This window comes from Pezoporus occidentalis, unplaced genomic scaffold (assembly GCF_034315485.1).
Source record: "Pezoporus occidentalis ecotype Australia unplaced genomic scaffold, CSIRO_AGI_Poc_V1 ctg32, whole genome shotgun sequence".
In the NCBI taxonomy this organism is placed as follows: domain Eukaryota; kingdom Metazoa; phylum Chordata; class Aves; order Psittaciformes; family Psittacidae; genus Pezoporus; species Pezoporus occidentalis.
In genome coordinates, this window is record NW_026915158.1 from 3163472 (window position 1) to 3184410 (window position 20939).

Genomic DNA, 20939 nt, shown 5'->3' on the forward strand with positions numbered 1-20939 from the left:
GTTGGTTTGTATTTATATGCTGCACCTGACATTTTGCTTCTGGTTGGAACTAGATGATCTTTAAGACCCCTTCCAATCCAATACCGTTCTACGGTTCTGCGACGTCCGTAGGGGAACCCGCGCACGGCCTCAGCTCAGACACGGGCTCCCACGGGCTCAGCCGTCTCCCCCCGTTAGGGCTGGCGGTTCATGAGCGGTTACCAAGCCCTCAGACCCGGTGCCGGGCAGGTCGGTGCCGTTCCCGCGGGACGGGTGTGGGGACACCCTCACCGCTGCGGGAGAGGGAGCAAGCAGTCACTGAAGACCCCCGTTTCCGGCGGGCCCCTCAGCTCGGCGCTGCCTTCCAGCTGCCAGACACGGCCGCGGCACTGCGGGGTGGCGGCTGGGGCAGGGCGGGAGGAGCCGGGGAGCGGGTGGAAGTGTTGCGGTCGCTACGGGAGACGGCGAGAAACCGGAAGCGAGCGGGGCGGGGCGGCGAGGAGCTGCGCTGGCGCGGGCTCCCCCGCTCCCAGCCTCTCCCCGCAGGCCGGTCGGGTGGCGGCGGTGCCGGTGCCGTCATGGGTTGCTGCTTCTCCCGCCGCGGCAAGCCTGCCCAGGACGGGCAGCAGCAGAAGCAGCAGCAGCAGCAGCAGCAGCAAGAGGCGCCGGGGGGAGCCGGCCAAGATGAGGCGGCTGGAGAGGAAAAGGCGCCGCAGTACAGCTGGGACCAGCGAGCCAAGGTATCGCACCGGCTGTTGTCCCCGCGTTGGGCGGGGGTATCGGCTGCCGGGTAGTCGGGCAGCCCCTTACTGTGTTCTGCCGGCTGGGGTAGGGGAGGTGTGGGGCTGTAGCCGTGGCGGGGCCCCGGCGCCGGGTGGTGACCGCTGGACACAGGGCGGGAAGGGGGGGGGGGGGGGAGCGATTAGGGGGTTCCCCCGGTACCGCTGTTACGGCTCGGTCCGCGCAGTTAAGTGCGTTTGTTAAGCAATTGAGAAGTGTTTAGCCTCAGCATTTTACCTTCGGTTTCGCAAGAGGAGAGGGCAGTGCTTTGGCTCCTGTGGCTCGCCTGTGCGCGCGGCGGTCCCGGTCCGGCTGAGCTGACCGCGGCGGTGTCGGCGGCTGCCGCCCCGACCCTGCTCCCCCGGGGTGGGACACACCCCATGGTGGTGGCCGTCAGCCTGAGCTGGGACAGGCGCTGCGGGTGATGGGCCTGTGTCTGTCGGGCAGTAGCGGTCTTTGCCGGCCTGAAGTGAAGTCCCCGCTCCTGGTGCTTCAGTGGAGGTATAGAACTTGTGCCCTGGTTGTCAGTAATGTTTATTCTTCCTGCTTGGGTTGTTGGGATCTTTCTGTTTAGGATGTGTTTTGGGGGTATTTTTGGGTGTGTGTTTTTGAAAGCGATTGGAACTAGAATTACCCTATCAGTCCCTGAAGTGATACATGAAGATAAATCCATCCCCGTGCTGTTTCTTGACCTGTTGAAGGCAGCAGGAAGATTCAAGCAGGAAAGCACTGAAGTGCTGGATTAAATGTATTTCTCACCACCCTCATTTCAAGTTTCACTTCCTCATACGACATTATAGCACTGCTGGGTCTCCCCTCCTCTCCACCTGCCTTTGGGGTGGCAGGAAGGGGAAAACAGCTGTAAACTCGATGTGGTTTTAACAAACAAAATCCTCAAACCTTTAGGCCTCATTTTGCAAGTGTAGAAAAGAAAATGCCTTAACTTATTTGAATGCTTAGCTTGTTTGGTTTTTTAAACATGGCTCTAGGGCGTCCCTTAAGTCTTCCAAGTAGCTTAAGACAAACTGAGATTGAGAGAGCATGCACATGACCCTGGGGAATTGGTTCCTTGAGGATAAAGATGGTTGATCTGTGTAGGGCTTGTTGTTTTGACTTGCTAGTGGATATTTGCAGTGCAGCACTGGATAGGGAAGAGGAGCATGGCAACCTGTTACTTCTATGGAGGCTTCTCACAAGGAGAGGGCTGTGTTGAAAGCCTGTCTTAGAGCAGAAGAAATCTTAGTCCTGTGCAGAAGTAATTTACTAAATCAGCATTTGAAATATTGTATTTATTTTTTATTTTAGAGCAAATTCGTCAGCTAAAGCTTGACAGATATGAGACTTTCAGTCCAATCTGCTTATATGGTGCTAACTTCTGAAACTAGGAGGAGGAAAGCCAGGACATAGTAACACTTGATTTAGAGAACAGTCAGCCTTGTTGCTAGGGAGATGGCCATTGCTGATGTGCTAGAAGTAGGTTCAAGCTAACAGACAAAGCTATTGAAGCACCAATAATCCATTGGGGGGGGGGGGGGGGGGAAGCAAAGCATGTAATATATTGCATGTACAACAATTTCCTCCTTTCTGTAAAAGACTCTTAGAAACCAGAAGAATCTGTGAGCCTGGGCTGTGCTACTGAACTGGGAAAGCTGACAAATTAGCTGCTTGATTTTAGTACTACACAGCTTAAGAATGGCTGTTTTAAACCCATTTTCTTTTGTTGTTTTCAGCTTTATCTTGTACTGGGCTTTGGGGGGCATACGCTTAGTACATTAAACCAGGAAATCAGTTCTGATACTGTAAAAGAATGCTGAACACTTAGTGTGCTAAACATGTTGATCCCAGTTTGTATTAAGTGATACTATGTTAATGTGGTAACTTTTAAGTATTGTCTCTGATACTTTTAATAACGTATTGATGCACCATTAGGGTTGGGAGTGGGTTTCTCATTTTAGGCTCTCCTACCCAGTGATGCAGTTCTGGTTATATAGTGCAGTCCTTCAAACAGGTCTGGCAACTGCCTGCTGTTCTTCTAAGCTATCCTCTGTACATTCTCACTGGTGGGTAAGCCTTGCTACTCAGACATTCCAGCTGTCTTCCTGTAAACTAGTGACCTGCTGAAACTCTCGCTGTAGTGAGACTGCTAGCTGACAGCTGTGCTGTAAAAAGCTCTGAACCTGAGTAGTTCCTCCAGTGAAACTATTTCTTCTGCTTCTGAAGTAGCTTTGCTACTGTAGTCTATTTTAATTATGTTCTGATGGCAAAAGGTTATTAGTATTGGTACTGTTTGCTAGCGTAGACCTAGCCAAAGAGTAATATGACGATATCCTAGTCATATTATGTATAATGTAACATATAGTCATATGTATGTATGTATGTATGTATGACTATGTATCCATATATAGTCAGTCTCCAGAGAATGTTGTAACTTGGTGCTTAAGGGCACCAAACCCATGCAAGTATTACAAGAGATTGTCCAGAAGGACCTTGACACATAACTCCTGTATAATAGTCCTGAAAATTGACCATGCAGTAGAAAACTTTAAATACAAAATATTATAAAGTGCTGATAGTTGAATTGAAATAAAGGCAAGTATATGAATTTGAATGGCCTTTTCAGATTACTACATGACCTCATTTAAGTGAGGACAGAAGCCTGTGTTTTTAAAGTGTACAAAAATTAATCAAGTTTAGGTTGCAGTGCAAGTCTGTTGAGATCTCTGTAATGCTTGCTGACCCGTGGGTTCGGAGAACTGAGTAAAGATTACTTGTGGTGCAGTGGAAGAATCAAAGGATCAGATATCTCAAACAGAAGGGAAAAGGATGAATATTCAGTTTCTCTGGGATTCTTAGACCAGGAGACTATGTACAGCACAGTTATTAGAGTTTATTGTTACTGCATTGCATCCTGGGGACTTGCTGCGTGTTGATGTCATTCAGCTGTTGAGAGACTCTCCTTCTGACCAAATGTGAGAGGAACTAGGTGGTGCTCAGCCCTCCTCAGTCTTCAGATAGGTTTCCACCTGAAATGTAAGATTTTACTTCTGCTCCTGGACTCCCTTTTCTTTTCCTACCTGACTACCTTCTCTGTGACAAATGTTTACATGTATGACCAGAGTGAAGACTACAGAACTAACTGAATGTGGGTACATAGAGATGGGAACGGGGGTTCATGTCTTATTATGGCAGATATACCCACGTGCTATGACCTTTTCTGCATGAGAAGAAACACAAAAAGCTTCATAGTCTTTTTTTGCTGTTGTCTCATGTTCAAAGAAATAGGATTAGGATTGCAATGGCATTTAAAGCTTAGAGGGACTTTCCCTCCCAGATAATTTTTTCTTTCAGAAGGAACAAGTATGGTTTTGTTTTTTGTCAGTTGACTTGCAACTTGACTGCTTTAGTTGATAGGAAACACACAGCTATCATTGCTGGTTATGATGGCTGTATTTAAGCAGTTTTAAAACCTCAGAGGTTTAACTTTCTATATAAACCATGATCTTTTGTTATTAACCTTATGTTCGAGGACTGTGCTAAAATGGTCTGAGCTGATGTGGGCATTGTGAACTACCTAGATCTCATTTAGGTAGCTGCTTTATATCTTGTTTTGGAATATAAATAAAATCACCTTTTTTTTTTTTTTCCTGTAACTAAACAAATATTTTGTCCTTAAATCCAAAGCACCTCCCTTATGCTTCACAGTGCACCAAAACTGCTGGTGTGTTTCTCAAAATGTAGACCATCAATTGAGAAAAGGTCTGCAGGTTCATATTAAACAGTATTTCCCATGAAGTCAGATATAGGCATGTGGTAGCTTCCTTTCTTCTTCCTCTTCTATTTGCTGTATTTGGCAATGGTTTGCTACTCAGAAAAGCATGAGTATGACCAGTTTATGCTATTACAGGTACTCTGGAAGAGAGGGAAGATTACAAAGAGTTGAATGAAATGTGCATTCAGACTATTATATTGGCCATGTTTGAAGTCAGGGTGTGCAGATGTTCCAAGATTAAAATCTGTATGCTAGTGACTGGAACTTGCACATGCTGTCCCTCATTCCACCTTTTCTTGTTGCATAAGAATCTAGAAATCTGCCAGAGGTGAGTAACTTCAACAGTCTCCAGAGAATGTTGCAACTCGGTGCTTAAGGGCACCAAACCCATGCAAGTATTGCAAGAGATCATCCAGAGGGACCTTGACATGCTTGAGAGGTGGGCCAATGCCAGCCCCATGAAGTTCAACCAAGCGAAGTGCAAGGTCCTACACCTGGGTTGGGTTAATCCCAGGTGCAGCTACAGGTTGGGTGGAGAAGACATTCAGAGCAGCCCTATGGAGAAGGACTTGGGGGTGTTGGTCACCAGAAACTTAAAATGAGCTGGCTTCAGTGTGCATTTGCAGCCCAGAAAGCCAACTGTATCCTGGGCTGCATCAAAAGGAGCATGAACAGCAGGTCAAAGGAGGTGATCCTGCCCCTCTACTCTGCTCTCATGTGACCTGACTTGGAGTATTGTGTGCAGTTCTGGTGTCCTCAACATAAAAAGGACATGGAACTGTTGGAACAAGTCCAGGGAAGGGCCAAGAGGACGACCAGGGGACTGGAGCACCTCCTGTATGAAGACAGGCTGAGGAAGTTGGGGCTGTTCAGCCTGGAGAAGAGAAGGCTGCGTGGAGACCTCATAGCAGCCTTACAGTATCTGAAGGGGGCCTACAAGGATGCTGGGAAGGGACTCTTCATCAGGGACTGTAGTGATAGGGCAAGGGGCAATGGGTTCAAACTTAAACAGGGGAGATTTAGGTTATATATAAAGAAGAAACTTGGTGAGGCAAGTGGAACAGGTTATCCAAAGAAGTGGTGAGGCACTGGAACAGGTTATCCAAAGAAGTGGTAAATGCTCCATCCCTGGTGGTTTTCAAGGCAGGGTTGAACAGAGCCTTGGGCAACATGGTCTATTATGAGGCATCCCTGCCCATGTGTGTTCCTTTATGTTGAGGGAGACAGTTTTACTTTCTTCCATCAAAACAGTACAGGAACAGTTACTTCTCTTCAGAAGGAGAAGTTCAGAGGTACCAAAACTTACAGATTTTTTTTAAATTTGGCACTTAAGCATGCCCTTCTAAACCGCTCTGCTCTAAAACACCTCTGAAGCAGCAGTAGCTTGTCCTACACAGTGGCCTTTTGTCATGGTTTAAACCCAGTCAGGTAACTCGTTCACTCACTCCCCCCCTTCTTTCCCTCCCCCTACTCCCGGAGGGACGGAGAGGAGAATCAAAAAGAATGCAACTCCCACGGGTTGAGATAAGAACAGTTTAGTAACTAAGGTATAACAGAAATAACTACTGCTACCACCAATGATAATAATGATAAAGGAAATAACAAGGGAAGAGAATACAATACCTCAGCACCAGCTGACCGATAACTCGCCCCCCCCCAAGCCTGACCAAGCACCGACCCATACCTCCTCCAACCCTGCAGACCCAGCCGTTCCGGGTAACTCAGTTACATCCCAGGCATGACGTGCTGTGGTATGGAATACCTTTTTGGTCAGTTTGGATCAGGTTTCCTGTCTCTGCTTCCTCCCGGCTTCCCCTCCTCCCTGGCAGAGCATGAGGCTCACAAAGTCCTTGGCCAAACCAAAACATCATTGTTGTCAGCTCTGTTCCCAGGCCGAAAGTCAAAACACTGCACTGCACCAGCTACCAAGAAGGAGAAACATGACGGCTACTGCTGAACCCAGGACATTATCCACCCCTTATTCCATACAATTCACGTCATGCTCAGATCCCACATTTTCAATATACTCTTATCTTAGTGCATGGACCAGTCCCTATAAAGCTGCTGAGTCTCTCTGGTCCATGATATCAGACTCCATCTCTTGTAACAGTCTTTCAGAGCAGGAGAGACTGTGTGCAGTGTTCACACTCGTGAATAACCTGGGCAATAGTGTCCATTGCTAAGTCCACCCCTCGATCATGAGTCCATCTTTATGTTGCATCTCTGCTCTGATGGCCTGAAGTGCCATGGGCCCACCAGGCTTAAAATAATTCACTGTCCCCTTCAGCAGTTTCTGCAGCTTGTTGCTGGGCACTCCACACAGCTGCCTTCCATCTCCGACGCTTCCAAAGCACTGGAGGGGCCCAGTGGACTAGATACTTGCCCATACTGTCCCACACACCCTGCCACTCATGACTGTCTAGCCTTGGAGAAAACCTCTTGGTCCCCTTATATTGTCGTCTAACCGCAGACAAGACCCAAAGCTGACTCTGCTTAACTTTTGAGATCAGACAAAATGGTTGTGGGTAGAACACAGTCTGTGTGTGTGCCAACATGCTGATCCCCATCACAATCAGCAGGCAGGTCCCAAGGACACCCAAAGGCCATTCAAAACCTTCAGAACTCTCACACGATGCTGCTGTACTTGTCACTGGGGCTGGTGTAGCTGCTGTGCTTGCCGGCTCTCCCACCGCCAGCTTCTCTTTTTCTGAGTCCAGCTCTTCCTCCTCTGCCTTGCTGGGAAATGCTGCGTGCTCTCCTGCATCCTCCTGGGGCTTGGCGGGCGGCTTCCGGGGGATGCTCTCGGCCGTCGCGGGGCTGGGCTGGGCCGCGGGGCTCGGCTCCTCCGCGGGGCTGGGCTCCTCCGCGGGGCTCGGCTCCTCCGCGGAGCTCGGCTCCTCCGCCGTCTTCTCCCGCTGCTCGGCAGCCGCTTCCTTCCGCTCCTCGACCTCCCCGACCTCCTCCACCCGCAGCCGTCCCCTCGCGGCCTCCGGCCCCGCTCCCGCCGCCGCCTGGTCCCCGGGGCCGCTCTCCCGGGCCGCTTCAGCAGCCGCCGGCTCCCGGGGCCGCTCCCCCTCGGCTCCCCGCAGCCTCACGAAGATGGAGGCGAGGGCGAGGGCCAGGACGGTGAAGAGCAGCCGGACGGCCAGGTACAAGTCCACGGCCACGTCCGTCCCGCCCTGCTGCTGGAGCCCGCCCGTATTACAAGCCATTGCCATGAAGCACAGTGAGACAAGAACCTTAGCCCAAGCCCCACACTTGATAAACACTAACACAGCAAATACCAGCTCTAAGTAAGGTACTACATTTTGAAACTGTGAGATCAAGAGGAACAACTCTGAGAGCCAATAAATCAGCATTGTGATGAGTGACTATTAATCCGGTCAGATCTGTCGTTATCTCAACCCTTCGTGCCCCATGTTGGGCGCCAAAAAGAACTGTCGTGGTTTAAACCCAGTCAGGTAACTCGTTCACTCACTCCCCCCCTTCTTTCCCTCCCCCTACTCCCAGAGGGATGGAGAGGAGAATCGAAAAGAGTGCAACTCCCATGGGTTGAGATAAGAACAGTTTAGTAACTAAGGTATAACACAAATCACTACTGCTACCACCAATAATGACAATGATAAAGGAAATAACAAGGGAAGAGAATACAACACCTCAGAACCAGCTGACCGATAACTTGCCCCCCCCCAGCCCGACCAAGCACTGACTCATACCTCCTCCAACCCTGCAGACCCAGCCCTTCTGGCTAACTCCCAGTTACATCCCAGGCATGACGTGATGTGGTATGGAATACCTCTTTGGTCAGTTTGGGTCAGGTGTCCTGTCTCTGCTTCCTCCTGGCTTCCCTTCCTCCCTGGCAGAGCATGAGGCTCACAAAGTCTTTGGCCAAACCAAAACATCATTGTTGTCAGCTCTGTTCCCAGGCCGAAAGTCAAAACACTGCACTGCACCAGCTACCAAGAAGGAGAAACATGACTGCTACTGCTGAACCCAGGACACCTTTATAGAGATGTATGAAACTTCCCATCCACCTTGCAATTTTATTTAGGCCTAGGTGAAAAACATTGTTTAGTCAGCTAACCACAGCTTACAGCCAGTTTCAGATGAGAGCGCTTGAGAGAGTAGTAGTTGAGTTTAATGGTAAGACAAATAAATCAGCTTATTGCCAAAATCAGGAGCTCAATTTTATTTCCCTGCCATGAGCTGGGTCATGCCCTGACACGACTCTTACATCTCAGTTTGTTCACCATGTTAAGGAGTTTGCTGAATACAGGGGAATGGTCACTTCCCTAGTCCTGCTGGCTATGCTATTTCCAATGCAAGCCAGGATGCTGTTTGCCTTTTTAGTTCATGCTCACCATCTCTGAAGTCTGCACTATCATCAGCAGGTTAGTATTAAATCACTGTGTCCACCTTCCTTCCCCTGACAGTCAGCGCTAACTGCTTCTTAAGCTCTGTCTTTGCAGCGTAGCAAAAAAGCAGGCTAGAAAGACCAACACCAGCAGAAGAAAGTAACCTCTGCAGCCTCATATGACCACAGTCAGGGCTATGTAGATATCTCTGTCTGTTCATCTGGGCAACTAATGCTGTAAAATCATAAGCATGTGGCAGGTCAGCAAAAATCTACTGTTTGATAACTCATCTATTTATCCTTTGCATTTGGATAAAGCTTCAGAGAACTTTGTCCAAATCTACTCATCCCACCCACACAGTTGCTTTACTCTCCATCCCTCAATACATTCCTATGTCTTTTCCTCAGGCTGGTATAAGTCCAAATGATGACAGTATTTATAGAAGCAACTTTCAATGCTTTCAGCTGAATTTAAGGAGTTTTTAGAGTAGATATGAGTCATGCAGTAATAGGTATGGGCATAGTTCAAGAGTTGAAACCTTCTAACAGAAGTGCTATGTGCAGGTTCAAGAATTACTCCATAGAGGGACCTAAACTAATCAGATATGATGACGAAAAAGTAATCCCTGTTTGCACAATATTCCTCCCCCTCGACAGAGGTATTCAAGTCTATCTTGGTTATCAGCAATGTCACTGGTGATAAATTTGTTATGAAGGGCTGAAGGACAAATTGTAAGGAGCAGGGATTTTAAAGAACAAAGAAGGGAGAGAAGTGAAGACAAAAATTTGTCATGGTTCCTTTGAACTCTAGGAAGCTCTGCTGCAGCAAGTGCAGAGTGTATTAAGCAGCTTTCCTTCCTGTAAACACTTGTCTTGCAAGAAGGTCAGAGGCCATACATGAAGGCTGTAGATAATGTACATCCCTTCAACCACCATTATGCAATTTACTGGCACTAAGACTAGAGAGCTCCCATTTGGAAGATGACTCAGAAGTACTAGACCTTCACAGTTACTGTACTTAGAATGGCTGAGGATCCCAACAGCTTCTTGAACTCTTTCTGGTATGGCTTCATGTCTTAACAAGACTTTTTCACTGGGTCCATCAGAAAAGGAGTTTCAGTCAGCAATGGTATGCCACCACAAATATGAGAAGTTACTGCTGTACTTAAGGGATTATGGTTTTCCCCTAGTCATCTCAGTCTAGCTAGCTGAGCAAACAAGAATTTGCAGAGTCTTTCTAAACCACTTACAGAAAGGTCTTCTCTTTTAAATATTGTTCTCAAAAAAGTAATTCCCTGTCTGTTTAAATCACAACAGATGGTGGTTCAGCTTTGGACTTATATACAGCTGATGACATCCAAGAGTCAGCTGCTGACCCAGTGACATTAAAAGCTGCAGCTATATGGTAGACACACAGACTTAAGAGGCTTTATGTGCTATTTTTGTCAGTAGGGGAATTAACAGAAAGAAAACAAGCAAGAAAAGTGCATTCCCAGGCCTAGACACTTCTGCATGTTCATACTTCATAGAATCATAGAATGGTTTGGGTTGGAAAGGACCTCGAAGCTCATCTAATTCCTAATCCCCTGCCATGGGCAGGAGCACCTTCCACTAGAGCAGGTTGCTCAAAGCCCTATCTAACCTGGCCTTGAACACTGCCAGGGATGGGACAAAACTAATACAAATATCTTATATATGGATCAAATGTAAAACATTTCATGAGACTTAAGACCTTAGAGGGTCGGAATCCTGCTACATGGCTATCCTACTATCTGTACTATGTGGCTGTCTCCATGATGCATACCTTATCATTTGAGCCTCATAATTTTGCTTGAAATTCTTCCAACTACCTTTCCTGGATGTGTTCTAGTGATATTAAGTATGATTGAGGGGAGATTCCTAGGAAGCCATCTTCATTGTCTCAATTTGCATTTTATTTGGAAGATTCATCAGCTGCAAACTGTCTGGAGGTCAGGTATGTTGTATATAAAGGAGTACATTTTAGAAGTTGGTGGAACTAGTATCTTAGCTTCCATTAGCTGTGCTGGACTAAAGCTTCACAGGCTGAGCTGGTTTAGTGGATGTCTGGCACTAGCCCATCCTGGTTCATGCCTTTTTTTGGTCTTGAAATCTCATGCAAATGTTTGAAATTCTGGGGAGGAGGAGTTTTTTTACAAGTTAGGCTATACAGAAACTTTTGTAATACATTAACACTGATTATCGTGCAGCAAAATTTAGGGCCCTCAGGCAGAAAATCAAAAGCAGGTTTGTGAATTGGTTTTGTGTTAAACTAGTTCAGGTACTTGTATACTTCTAAATGCTATTTTAATAAGCTTTCACAAGAGGGCAGAGTAGAATTTGCTCTGGGAATTATAGTTGTCTTGAGACTTAGGTCTATCTGGAAATGAGCCAGCTCGGATTCCTTTGGTGTTACGACAGCATGGGTTGTATTATTCATGCTCTCCACCTGTATTGCAGACCATCCTGGGCACCATGTGGCTCTTCAGTCCCTGCTCCCCAGTAGAGAAAGCCACAGCCTGTCTCAAGTGTCTCTCCTTGGCAGTGGGATGCTGGAGCATGGAGGAGGAGATGTCAGTAAACATGCCTCTGCACCACCACTGCCAATATTTGCCTGTTGGTTGTAGCTAAAACAATCACATAGCTGTTGTTAGCCCAGGAATCCTGTCGTTGTTAGCACAAGATAATGCTGTGGCACAGATAAGTGAGGTCTTTGTAGTTTGCAAACATAATAAAGACGATGCTGCTTGAAAGCAGCAGGGTTTCCTTGCATCATCTTGAGATGTGGTAAAATATGACTGAGAAAGCTACTTGAAAAGGGAATACTGTGTATCTGTATGAATCTGTAAGTTTGGCCATTTCATTTATTACAGTTATTGTATATATGAATATATATGTATATATGAAACAGTTTAGAGGCCACAGAGAGAACTAGCTGCCCCTGCCTTCATTCTGTATTAGAGGACAAACTGAGTTAGTTGGGTTTCTTCCTGGAGCATCTCAGAAGTATAGTTTCAATTCTTCATTGTGCATTCTAGTAGTTTAGATAAAAGATCTGCTTCTAATCTTTCATCACTCTTCAAAGAGTTTTCTGGCAGGTTATCCTGTAGAATTCAGTGCTACCTCAGTTAATACAAGTGAATTCACATTTAGCATTATAATAGTCTCTGTATGGGGAAGCTTTCATGTTTTCTGTTTTTTTTCTTCCTTCTTCAGATTGACCCCAAAGATTACACATTTTCTGGACTTAAAGATGAAACTGTGGGCCGGCTGCCTGGAAAAGTAGCAGGGCAACAATTCATCATTCAGGATTGTGAGAACTGTAAGATCTACATATTTGACAATTCTGCTACAATCACTATTGATGACTGTGTAAACTGCCAAATCTTTTTAGGACCAATAAAGGGCAGTGTGTTTTTCCGTGACTGCAAAGATTGTAAATGTATAGTGGCCTGTCAACAGTTTCGCGCTCGGGACTGCAAAAAGCTGGAGGTATTTTTGTGCTGTGCCACCCAGCCCATTATCGAGTCCTCCACTGGTATGAAATTTGGATGTTTCCAGTACTATTATCCTGAGCTTGCTTTACAATTTAAAGATGCTGGACTGAGTATCTTCAATAACACATGGAGCAACATCCATGACTTTACCCCTGTGTCAGGAGAAAATAACTGGGGCCTTTTGCCTGAGAATGCTGTAGTCCAAGATTATGTTCCTCTGCCCAGCTCTGAGGAGCTGAAAGCTGTCAGAATTTCTACCGATGTTACAAGGAGCATAATACCAGTAACTCGAGGGCAGAGACAGAAAAACAGTGATGAATCGTGTTTGGCTGTGTTTTTCGCTGGTGACTACACAACCGCAAATGCCCGGAAGTTAATTGATGAGGTGAGCAACCTTTGTCTTCATTCAGCTGTTTGAATTTCTAACTGAAGTTGCCTCTAGACAGCCTCTGGTGCTCCCTGAAGGGATAACCCAGAGGCCCTGCTTGTCTACTAACCATACTGGTCAACTGCACTGTTTACCTTAAAGCAAGGTAAGAGACTGGATCTGATCTGTTGTTTTACATCTGACATTCTGGGACTAGCACGTCTATCCGGTAATAGTTCCAGTGTACTTTTCTGTTATGGCACACACCAAAGCTACGTTCTGAAGAAAATGCTTAGTTGATTTGGTGAACTTGGCCAAGTGTAGTGAGTGATAGGCAATGCCTGTGAAAGGCAAAGAGCCAATTAACTTGTTAGCTTGCTGCCCTGAAAGTCACAGCTAACAAAGCAGCCTGGCCTGAAAGTTTCACCGGTACTAACAGGGACTTTAAAAAACCCCCAACATATTAAATTGTATTCCCCCTGCCACCCAGTATTGGATTTTTTCTCTGGAAAAGGCAGTGAGTGTGTGTCACAGCTGATCAGCTGTCTTCCATTACTTAAATAGCTGGTGCTGTCTCTTCCTTTTTTTTTTTTTTTTTTTTTCTTTTTTTTAACTTCGAGGCAGCAGCTCCAAGCTTGGCAAGATTTGGGGCTTTCCTGGGGCTAAAACCTGGGAGTGGCTGGCTGCTTTTAGCACCCTGGAGTGCCAGGGATGACAGAGCAGAACCAGTAACCATGAGCTACAGCTTCCAACAGAAGAGGTATCTGCAAAAGCTGCAGATCCCAGTGCTGTATGATCAACAAAACAACCGATGGAGTTCTTTCCCTTGTGTTTTAACTTCAGGGAAAGAAAGCTGTGGGGAGTTTCCATGCTCCTCCTTCCCCCCACTGCTCATTTGTTTTTTTATGGAACTGAGCTACTAACAGCTACTTGAGTGAAGGGAGATAATGATACTTATGGGTATCTGGAGAAGGAATACTGTAGTAAAGAGGATAATAGATGTGTTTTGTGTTAGTAGTTCTTTAGAAATTAGAGTTAAGACAACACTAAAAGCCTAGTTAGTGAAATTCTGTGGAAATCTTGCAGCTCTAGGTTAATGGACGCTGTGGAAGTACAAATACAGTTGCTCCTTTTCCACATGCTTTTAGTTTTGTATCAGATTTAAAGTAAAAAGCTGCATGTGTTCCAAAGTTTGTAACTATTTTTCCAAAATGGAAAACTGTAGCAGTGGATAGATGAGAGTTTGAGCTAATGCTTAACTGAACTATTGCAGATTAATGAGAACTAACTGCTTGACTCCAGATGCTGAATTTTTTTAACTTCCATTAGTTTCAATTTATGAGAGATTGTGAGGCAAAAAACACAACCCTGAGCCATCGTATAAACCAAAACCATTTGCATTTACTCCTCTAGGTGCACTAGGCCAGAGAAGAAAATCTGGATGAATGGAATGAAAATAAACAGAAATCTAGAAAAAGCAATGGTTTATGAAAAAAAAATAAAAAAGGGACCCTTTGCTCTGTGGCTTGATGTGTGTGTGTGTGAAAAATGGGTCTATTCCAGTATAATCTGGATATTCGAGCTGAACTCTCTGCCTTAGAAGTATTTTTAACATGAATTCTTTCTCTGTTAACAGATGATTGGTAAAGGCTTTCAGCTGGTACAGACTAAAGAAGTTTCCATGAAGGCAGAGGATGCTCAGAGAGTTTTCCAGCAGTGTGCATCGGAATTCATTTCACTCCTTGAAAAAGGTGAGTTTGTATTATTTGCTTTCCCTTGATACAGGTATCTAGCTGTCACTAGGGAGTTCTGGAGAAGAAAGAGGAATGAAGGACAAATTTGTGTTTCAAGGGCGTAGTGTAAACCCAGTTGAGATGAGTTTTGGAAGCCTCAGTGAGGTCCTAAACTAGCCAAAACTCCTGAAGGCATCAGAAATGAGCTGTTCCACGTGTAATTTGTGGCTCTGCCCCCCCTCTAGTGGTGCAACCGTATAGCTCAGGAGCAGTGGCACAAGCAGATCTGTCGGGAGTGGTGAAAGCTCACCCTTTTAGACTATTTCTAACTTCTCACCATTGCCGCTCAATACCCAGATGTTCAGTTTTTCCGTATATATATTCAAGCAAATAGGTATAGATATGTATAAAGCAGGCAAGTGTTAAATTCCTGGTTTAACTGGTGTACTGTCAGAGTATTTCAGAAGCCTTTTTATTGGTCTGACCGTGATTGTTTTTTGTCCTTTCCTGCAGAATTACTGACATCTTGCCATCTGTTATATGCTAAAGCTCAATATATGCTCCCAAACTTAGTAACAACGTTCAGGTTTTTTCATAGTAACATAAGAGGCCTACGATGCTCATTGCAAGAACAGACCAAAAGTTACTGTACTTATCAGATGGCAGTCTAGTTTAAAGGCTATTTTGCACCCATGTGGGAAGAAATAACATGTTCAAAATGAAACCAGAGAAAGGGGATCTGCAAATAGTGGGTGAGAACAAGTCTAAAATTCAGGCAGTTTGCTATCTTGGGACTGAGGCAAAAATGCCTGAATGACTCAGTCCTACTCCAGATGTCAGTGAAATGGCTCACTACTTGAGCAGTATAATCTGACTCACTTCCATGATGCCCTGCGCTCCTTAGTGGTTTTCTGCCATTGCTGCTGTTCAAGGAGTAAAACTGGAATTCTGCCAGAATCTCTGCAAAAATGAGCATGGAATTGCAGATATTTTGTTTTCAGATAACACTATACTTTGAAGCTATGGTTAAGTGTTTTTAATTCTTTATCTTGCATTATGGCTGCTCAAGCAAAAACCATAAAATACCTCTTGCAAGCTTCACAATTCCCTGTGCGTTGAAAAATCTACTGTTTCAATGCCAAGCTTAAAAGTAGTATTGATTCTAGATGAAACTATCTTCTAGGTCCAGTGATTGCTTTGGAGTTTAATGGAGATGGTGCTGTGGAAGGATGTCAAAGCATTGTAAATGATGTTTTCAGTGGGACCAAGGTAAGCTGTTGTATTGCTTTATTGACAAAAAATGTCACAGAATGTCTGGGGTACTTAATGGAAAAGCCATACTGCTGACATACTGCATGGTCTTTTTAGGTTTCTAAATAGTAAAACCTGAATATCTTGGTTTTTGTTGGTTTTTGTGGATTTTTTGTACTCCAAACTCAAGTTGATTGTCAGGGACAAGAAAAATTGCCCTTGAAAGAGAGTACTAAATCCCCATCATAGCAATTGAAGAATAGAAGATTTCCACTTCAAACTATTATTTCACATGATAGTGAAAACAAGTTCTACAAATATAGCAGGGAAAAGCTCTACTCCAAGTCTTATGCTGAAGTCTGCGTTGTGATGTTCTAGTCTGTTAAATCCTGACAAAGATAATATGATGGGATTTCAGGATTTCATCCTTTTTCAAGGTTTACTTTTGCAGTGTAGGATATTGCAGAATGCCTTCCTTCAAAGACACCACACCTCCTCTTTGCTTGCTGTCCCCATTTCTCTAAATGGCAAAGGTTTTGAGAAAGTTTCTGGAAATGATTAGAGCACTCTTGGTAACAAGAAAGTGACAAACCCTTTGCTGTTCGAAGAAGACTAGAATGTCTTTGAGACATAATGTCCATACAGCAACTTCCTGTCTTTTGGTTCCTTTGAAAGAGTTACTAGGAACTAGACAGCCCAGTTTCTGGAAAAGGAGTTATCTTATAATAAGTCATCTCAAATGCAGCTGATGTTTTTGCTTTTTTCATGTTTGCTATTGCAGCAGCAAAAACCTGATGTGTAGCAGGCTTTGATTTGGCTGTCAGTCTGGATAATCCTAGAACTACATTCTGGGCAATTCTTCTGACTCAAAAGTTATCACTGCAAATTTTACCATAAAAATGGCCTCTCTAAAACAAGAGCTTACAGTGCTGGGTTTTTTTTTTTGTTTGGTTGGGTTTTTTTGTTTGTTTTTGTTTGTTTGTTTGTTTGTTTTTCTGCCATATGGTTAGCGTTGTTTCCTTTTTCCATACAGAACAAAGCTGATACTGGGTAGGTAACTCACTGGTTCTTCTTGATCTTTTTCTTGACTCAAAGATTGAAGTGATATTGATTACTAGAACAAATAATATTTCATATTTTCCTAATTGGAAATGACTGGTGTTTGTTTATAACAACACTACGTCCTGACCTGAAAACCAGAAACCTCAGCCTGTGTGCTTCATGCTTTGAAGTAAGCATTGTTCTTGGAGGTGATTGGTAGTGTTTGGGTTTGGTTTCAAGTATGAAATTACTTACTGCATCTGGATTTAAAACTTCTGTTTACAGCCTGGTTACATGGTAAAATCTGCCTCACTTATAAAACACTTGCTGCACTGAATTAAGAAGCAGAACTTTAGTCTTCCTGAGAAGTATATATCTTTCTTTAGATAAAATGTAAGTCCAAAGCTTCTGATAAAAACTAGGTTTGTGCATGGATCCCTAGATAATGAAATATTACCAGTATACATTCCTTAAAAAATGCATTTCTTCCTTGGGGCACAATCTAGAAACAATTTAGGGATTAACAAACTTCAGACTTATTGCTACCAGAAGGTTCAGGAATGCTCTGTAAAATGGTTTCACTTCATTCTTGGCTGCCCTTATCATGTTTGAGAGTTGTTGTAGCACTCAGAAAGAATTATAGGTATCCTTGATCAAGAAACAACAACAAAAGCTCTTAGGAAGACATGTATCCTGTAAGACTTTGCAGGAGCTTAATCTGTTTTTAAGCAGGTGGCTACATTTGCATTTGAAAACCACAGTTAAAAAATATCAATTCATCAGTTAATAACCTTAATTTCACCAGGTTTTTGTTCCTGAAATAAATCCAACTTTAGGTACTCCAGTAAGGGTAGAAAAGTTCTTCAGCAATAGTACCACCACAGTTTTTTGAGCTGTTTGCTAGAAACAACATGTTACAAGGAGAACTCTATGCTCTGCACTGAAGTAGACTTTCTATTTGTGTGGACTGGGAGAGTCTGCACTCTTTACCTCTGACATTCTTTCTGGTGTGACTTTTTTGGCATGCTTTCTCATATTGTTCCTCCATCTCATCAATTCTTCATAAAATACTGTGCAAAATGTAAATCACAATATCCTGGTATTGAGGGGTGCTGAAACAAGATATTTAACTGTTGTGACTATGGTACTGATTGCTGTTGCACCAAACAACTGCCGAATAATTAGTAGGTATTTTCAAGTCCTGTCAAATAGAAGTCTATCATGAATTCAAGCAGCAGTCTAGGAAACTCCTTGCTTTGTGGTGATTTTTCTTTTCTTTTTTTTTTTTTTTAATTTCGTTTAGAAATTTACTGAGCAACAGGATATTCATCTTAAAACACAATTTAAGTATGAACAAGTTTCAGGAATTGTCATCATTTACAGTCAGATGGTGTTCTGAGCTGAAGCAGAAAAGTGGTGACTGCTGTAGCAGAGTCATCTGGAATGACCCATTCCTGCAGTCCCAGATCACTTTGAAATAACTCACTTGGCTATGCCAATGCTAGTGTGCTCAGACAGTGATGATTTTCTCTGGAGGTATAGAAAATATAAGATAGTAAGAACTCCAGTTTTTGATTGAGGCTATCACTTGCATGTACAGATTGAGGAACAGCCACAACACTGTCTGTTACACTGAACTATTTGGACATTGCCTAAGGCATTTTTAGTAGGTACGCTGAAAGCTTTCAAAGATGACTGTCATGGAGCTTGGACTTTCACATGTGTTGATCAATTCTGCAAAAAGCAAACGTAACTGAAGTTATATAAAAACAAGTAATCATCTGATAAAGAAGCAGCCAAGTTTTTGAGAGGAATAGAGTGCAAAGGAGTCCCTTACAAACCCTGACTTCTTGTTAAAGGAAAGCTTAATGGTAGTCTGAAGTTTTTGTATGTTTGTTTTCCCCACTCTCTCCTAGACAGAGTTTGAATTTACCGAGCAAAATACATCTAAAAGGGGAATATCTGAAGCTGTGGCCCCTGAATAATCAAGCCCAAATTTTCTAATTCTCATCATTGGAATGCTAGGGTTACTGCAGCTAGCATGTCGGTAGGAACAGGTGACAGTAACAGTGTGCATGAGGGCTGAGAGAATTCTCACACTATTCTATCACACAGTGGAACCCAGCCTCTCGAGAAATGCACATATAAAAATAACAATTACTGTCTCCAAATGAGCAAAAAGTACTTGAATGTGTTTATTAGTGATGTGTAACTATTTCCTTGTTTAATAAAACAGGTTTTTGTGTCAGAAAGCAAGGCATCAGCATCTCAAGATGTAGACAATTTCTACAACTTTGCTGACATGCAGATGGGAATGTGAAGTTTAACATGAAGGTGTTCACATACGGTTTGTCTCAGCACTTGGATGTCACTTGGCTTGAATGTTGCAGTAGTATCTGAGAAGTTTTGTCATTTGGTTTTGTATTACTTATATATCCTTTTATAAAGCTATTGGTGGTTGTCATACCACATTACCTGAACTGGAGTAAATGGCATAGCTTCCAATGTGTGTTGTGTTTGAAACTTACATTTCAACTCCAGAGACAATGGAGGTTTTCTACTAACTTTTTACAGTGATTTCTAAATTTCTGTTGACGCTTAAATATTCCTTATCAACATCTAATGGTAATACACATTTGAGAAGTGCAGTGCTCGTACAAATTTGATGCAGTAGTAATTGTTCCCTTTAATACAGACATGTTGTTTAGAAAGTGCATTTATGTGAAACTCGCTGCTTAAAACTCCCACATGCAAATTTGTCTTCACTGGGGGCCAGGGAGGAAGCTGTAGTCGTTGACTTTTTCTGAATGCTATTTTGAAATGAATTCTCCTTGTAGCATGCTTTCAGAAGCAGTGCATGACTTATAAAATGTACGTCTGTATTATTCTGCTTCAGCATCTTTCTTGAGTAGTTTGCAGCAGTATTTATGCCGAGAGCTATCATAACAGTGTTGTGGTAAGAGAGCACTTGGCAGGCTCTTCTGCTTTGAGATGAATTCTGAGCATGAGTGCTCCACTGAAGATGCTCTAAGGTCCACTCAGGGTCTCTGGTGACATGACTGCCTCCGGTATTCCCAAGCCATGTATGGAATATACATGAGGTTCCTTGGGACTTGGAGCATTAAGTTTCTGGTACTGTTGTTTGCTAGAAGGGCCATATAGCAACCAGGAGTCAGAGAAGGGCTCTGATGGCATTAAAATAACTCTTTCTTGCTAGACCCCCAGGGGAAGGGTGTTACACTCAGTAGTAGTACTGAAAATTTGGCTGCAAAGTACTACGTACAGCTGTAGGGTTTATTTTGTGTTGATTCTTAAAACAGACCTGAGAAGTGCTACTAGCATTTTGGGAGATACATTTGTTCTGTAAGGATGTTTATTGCTATATAGTACATATTAGAATGCAAACCTATATGAATATTAAATACATGATTGATTTATTTTTGTACATTACATCCTTACTGATTTTTCTATATGTACTTAAAGTTTATGTCAAGGTTTACAAGCCCTCTGTAATACTTGAACAGTTTGCATGTGCAGACACACAAAACCAAATTTCTTAATTAAACCAGTAGCTTGCCAGTTTATGTAGCCTTTACAATCCATTGAATGGACTGGGGCTGTATTGAGGTGCTAAAGCAATCATTTCCTTGTTATGGTCATCTGTCACAAGGGAAGATGTTGTGCATCTTAACTGAAAATGAGTTTTGACTCCTCAGTTTGTGCTCAAGCTCCAGAAGCGGGTGGCTAAAAACACATCTCTCTCTTTCATGTGCTAATTTTTTAGAATTAGCACGTGAAAGAATGTGTTGTCCTGAAGTCCATGATTGTCATGCCCAGGAGATGTTCTGAGCTGTTGTTTTATTGCTACTAGGCAAATGCTTTCCATTAGTTTATATATCAAGAGTATGTCCTTGGGACCTCTTGTTCATGTTATCATAGATGAAATAAGGAAGAATATCTCCTGAAGTCGATAAACCATTGGTGTACTGAAGATAAGAAAGATACTCACTTCTGGGAGATGCTTTTATTTGACAAAGCAAAATGAAATCAAACAGCCACCAGAATTTGACTGGTAGCAGAAATTACCACTTTTTTGCCCTTAGCCAGCCAGGATTTAATTTTCTTTATATATGTGTGAGCAAAGGCTGTG

At 43.5% G+C, this 20939-nt stretch overlaps 1 protein-coding gene across 2 annotated transcripts; it reads left to right on the top strand.

Annotated features, from left to right (window-relative positions):
- The first annotated feature begins 430 nt into the window (after positions 1–430).
- On the top strand, positions 431–20371 carry RP2 (RP2 activator of ARL3 GTPase). Of its 2 annotated transcripts, none has more exons than XM_062628617.1 (5): positions 431–719; positions 12117–12782; positions 14401–14515; positions 15681–15766; positions 16186–16660. In XM_062628617.1, the coding sequence occupies exons 1-5, from the start codon at positions 558–560 to the stop codon at positions 16270–16272; spliced, it is 1116 nt and encodes a 371-aa protein (XP_062484601.1). In that variant the 5' UTR covers positions 431–557; the 3' UTR covers positions 16273–16660. The 2 variants fall into 2 exon arrangements, with proteins under 2 accessions (XP_062484601.1, XP_062484602.1); XM_062628618.1 differs by lacking the exon at positions 16186–16660 and adding an exon at positions 19026–20371 and having other exon boundaries at positions 433–719.
- Positions 20372–20939: the final 568 nt, after the last annotated feature.

Coding starts and splice junctions, on each gene's coding strand:
- RP2 (XM_062628617.1), top strand. CDS start 558: ATGGGTTGCTGCTTCTCCCGCCGCGGCAAGCCTGCCCAGGACGGGCAG. Junction 720..12,116: donor GCTGGGACCAGCGAGCCAAG/GTATCGCACCGG, acceptor TTCCTTCTTCAG/ATTGACCCCAAAGATTACAC. Junction 14,516..15,680: donor CATTTCACTCCTTGAAAAAG/GTGAGTTTGTAT, acceptor ACTATCTTCTAG/GTCCAGTGATTGCTTTGGAG.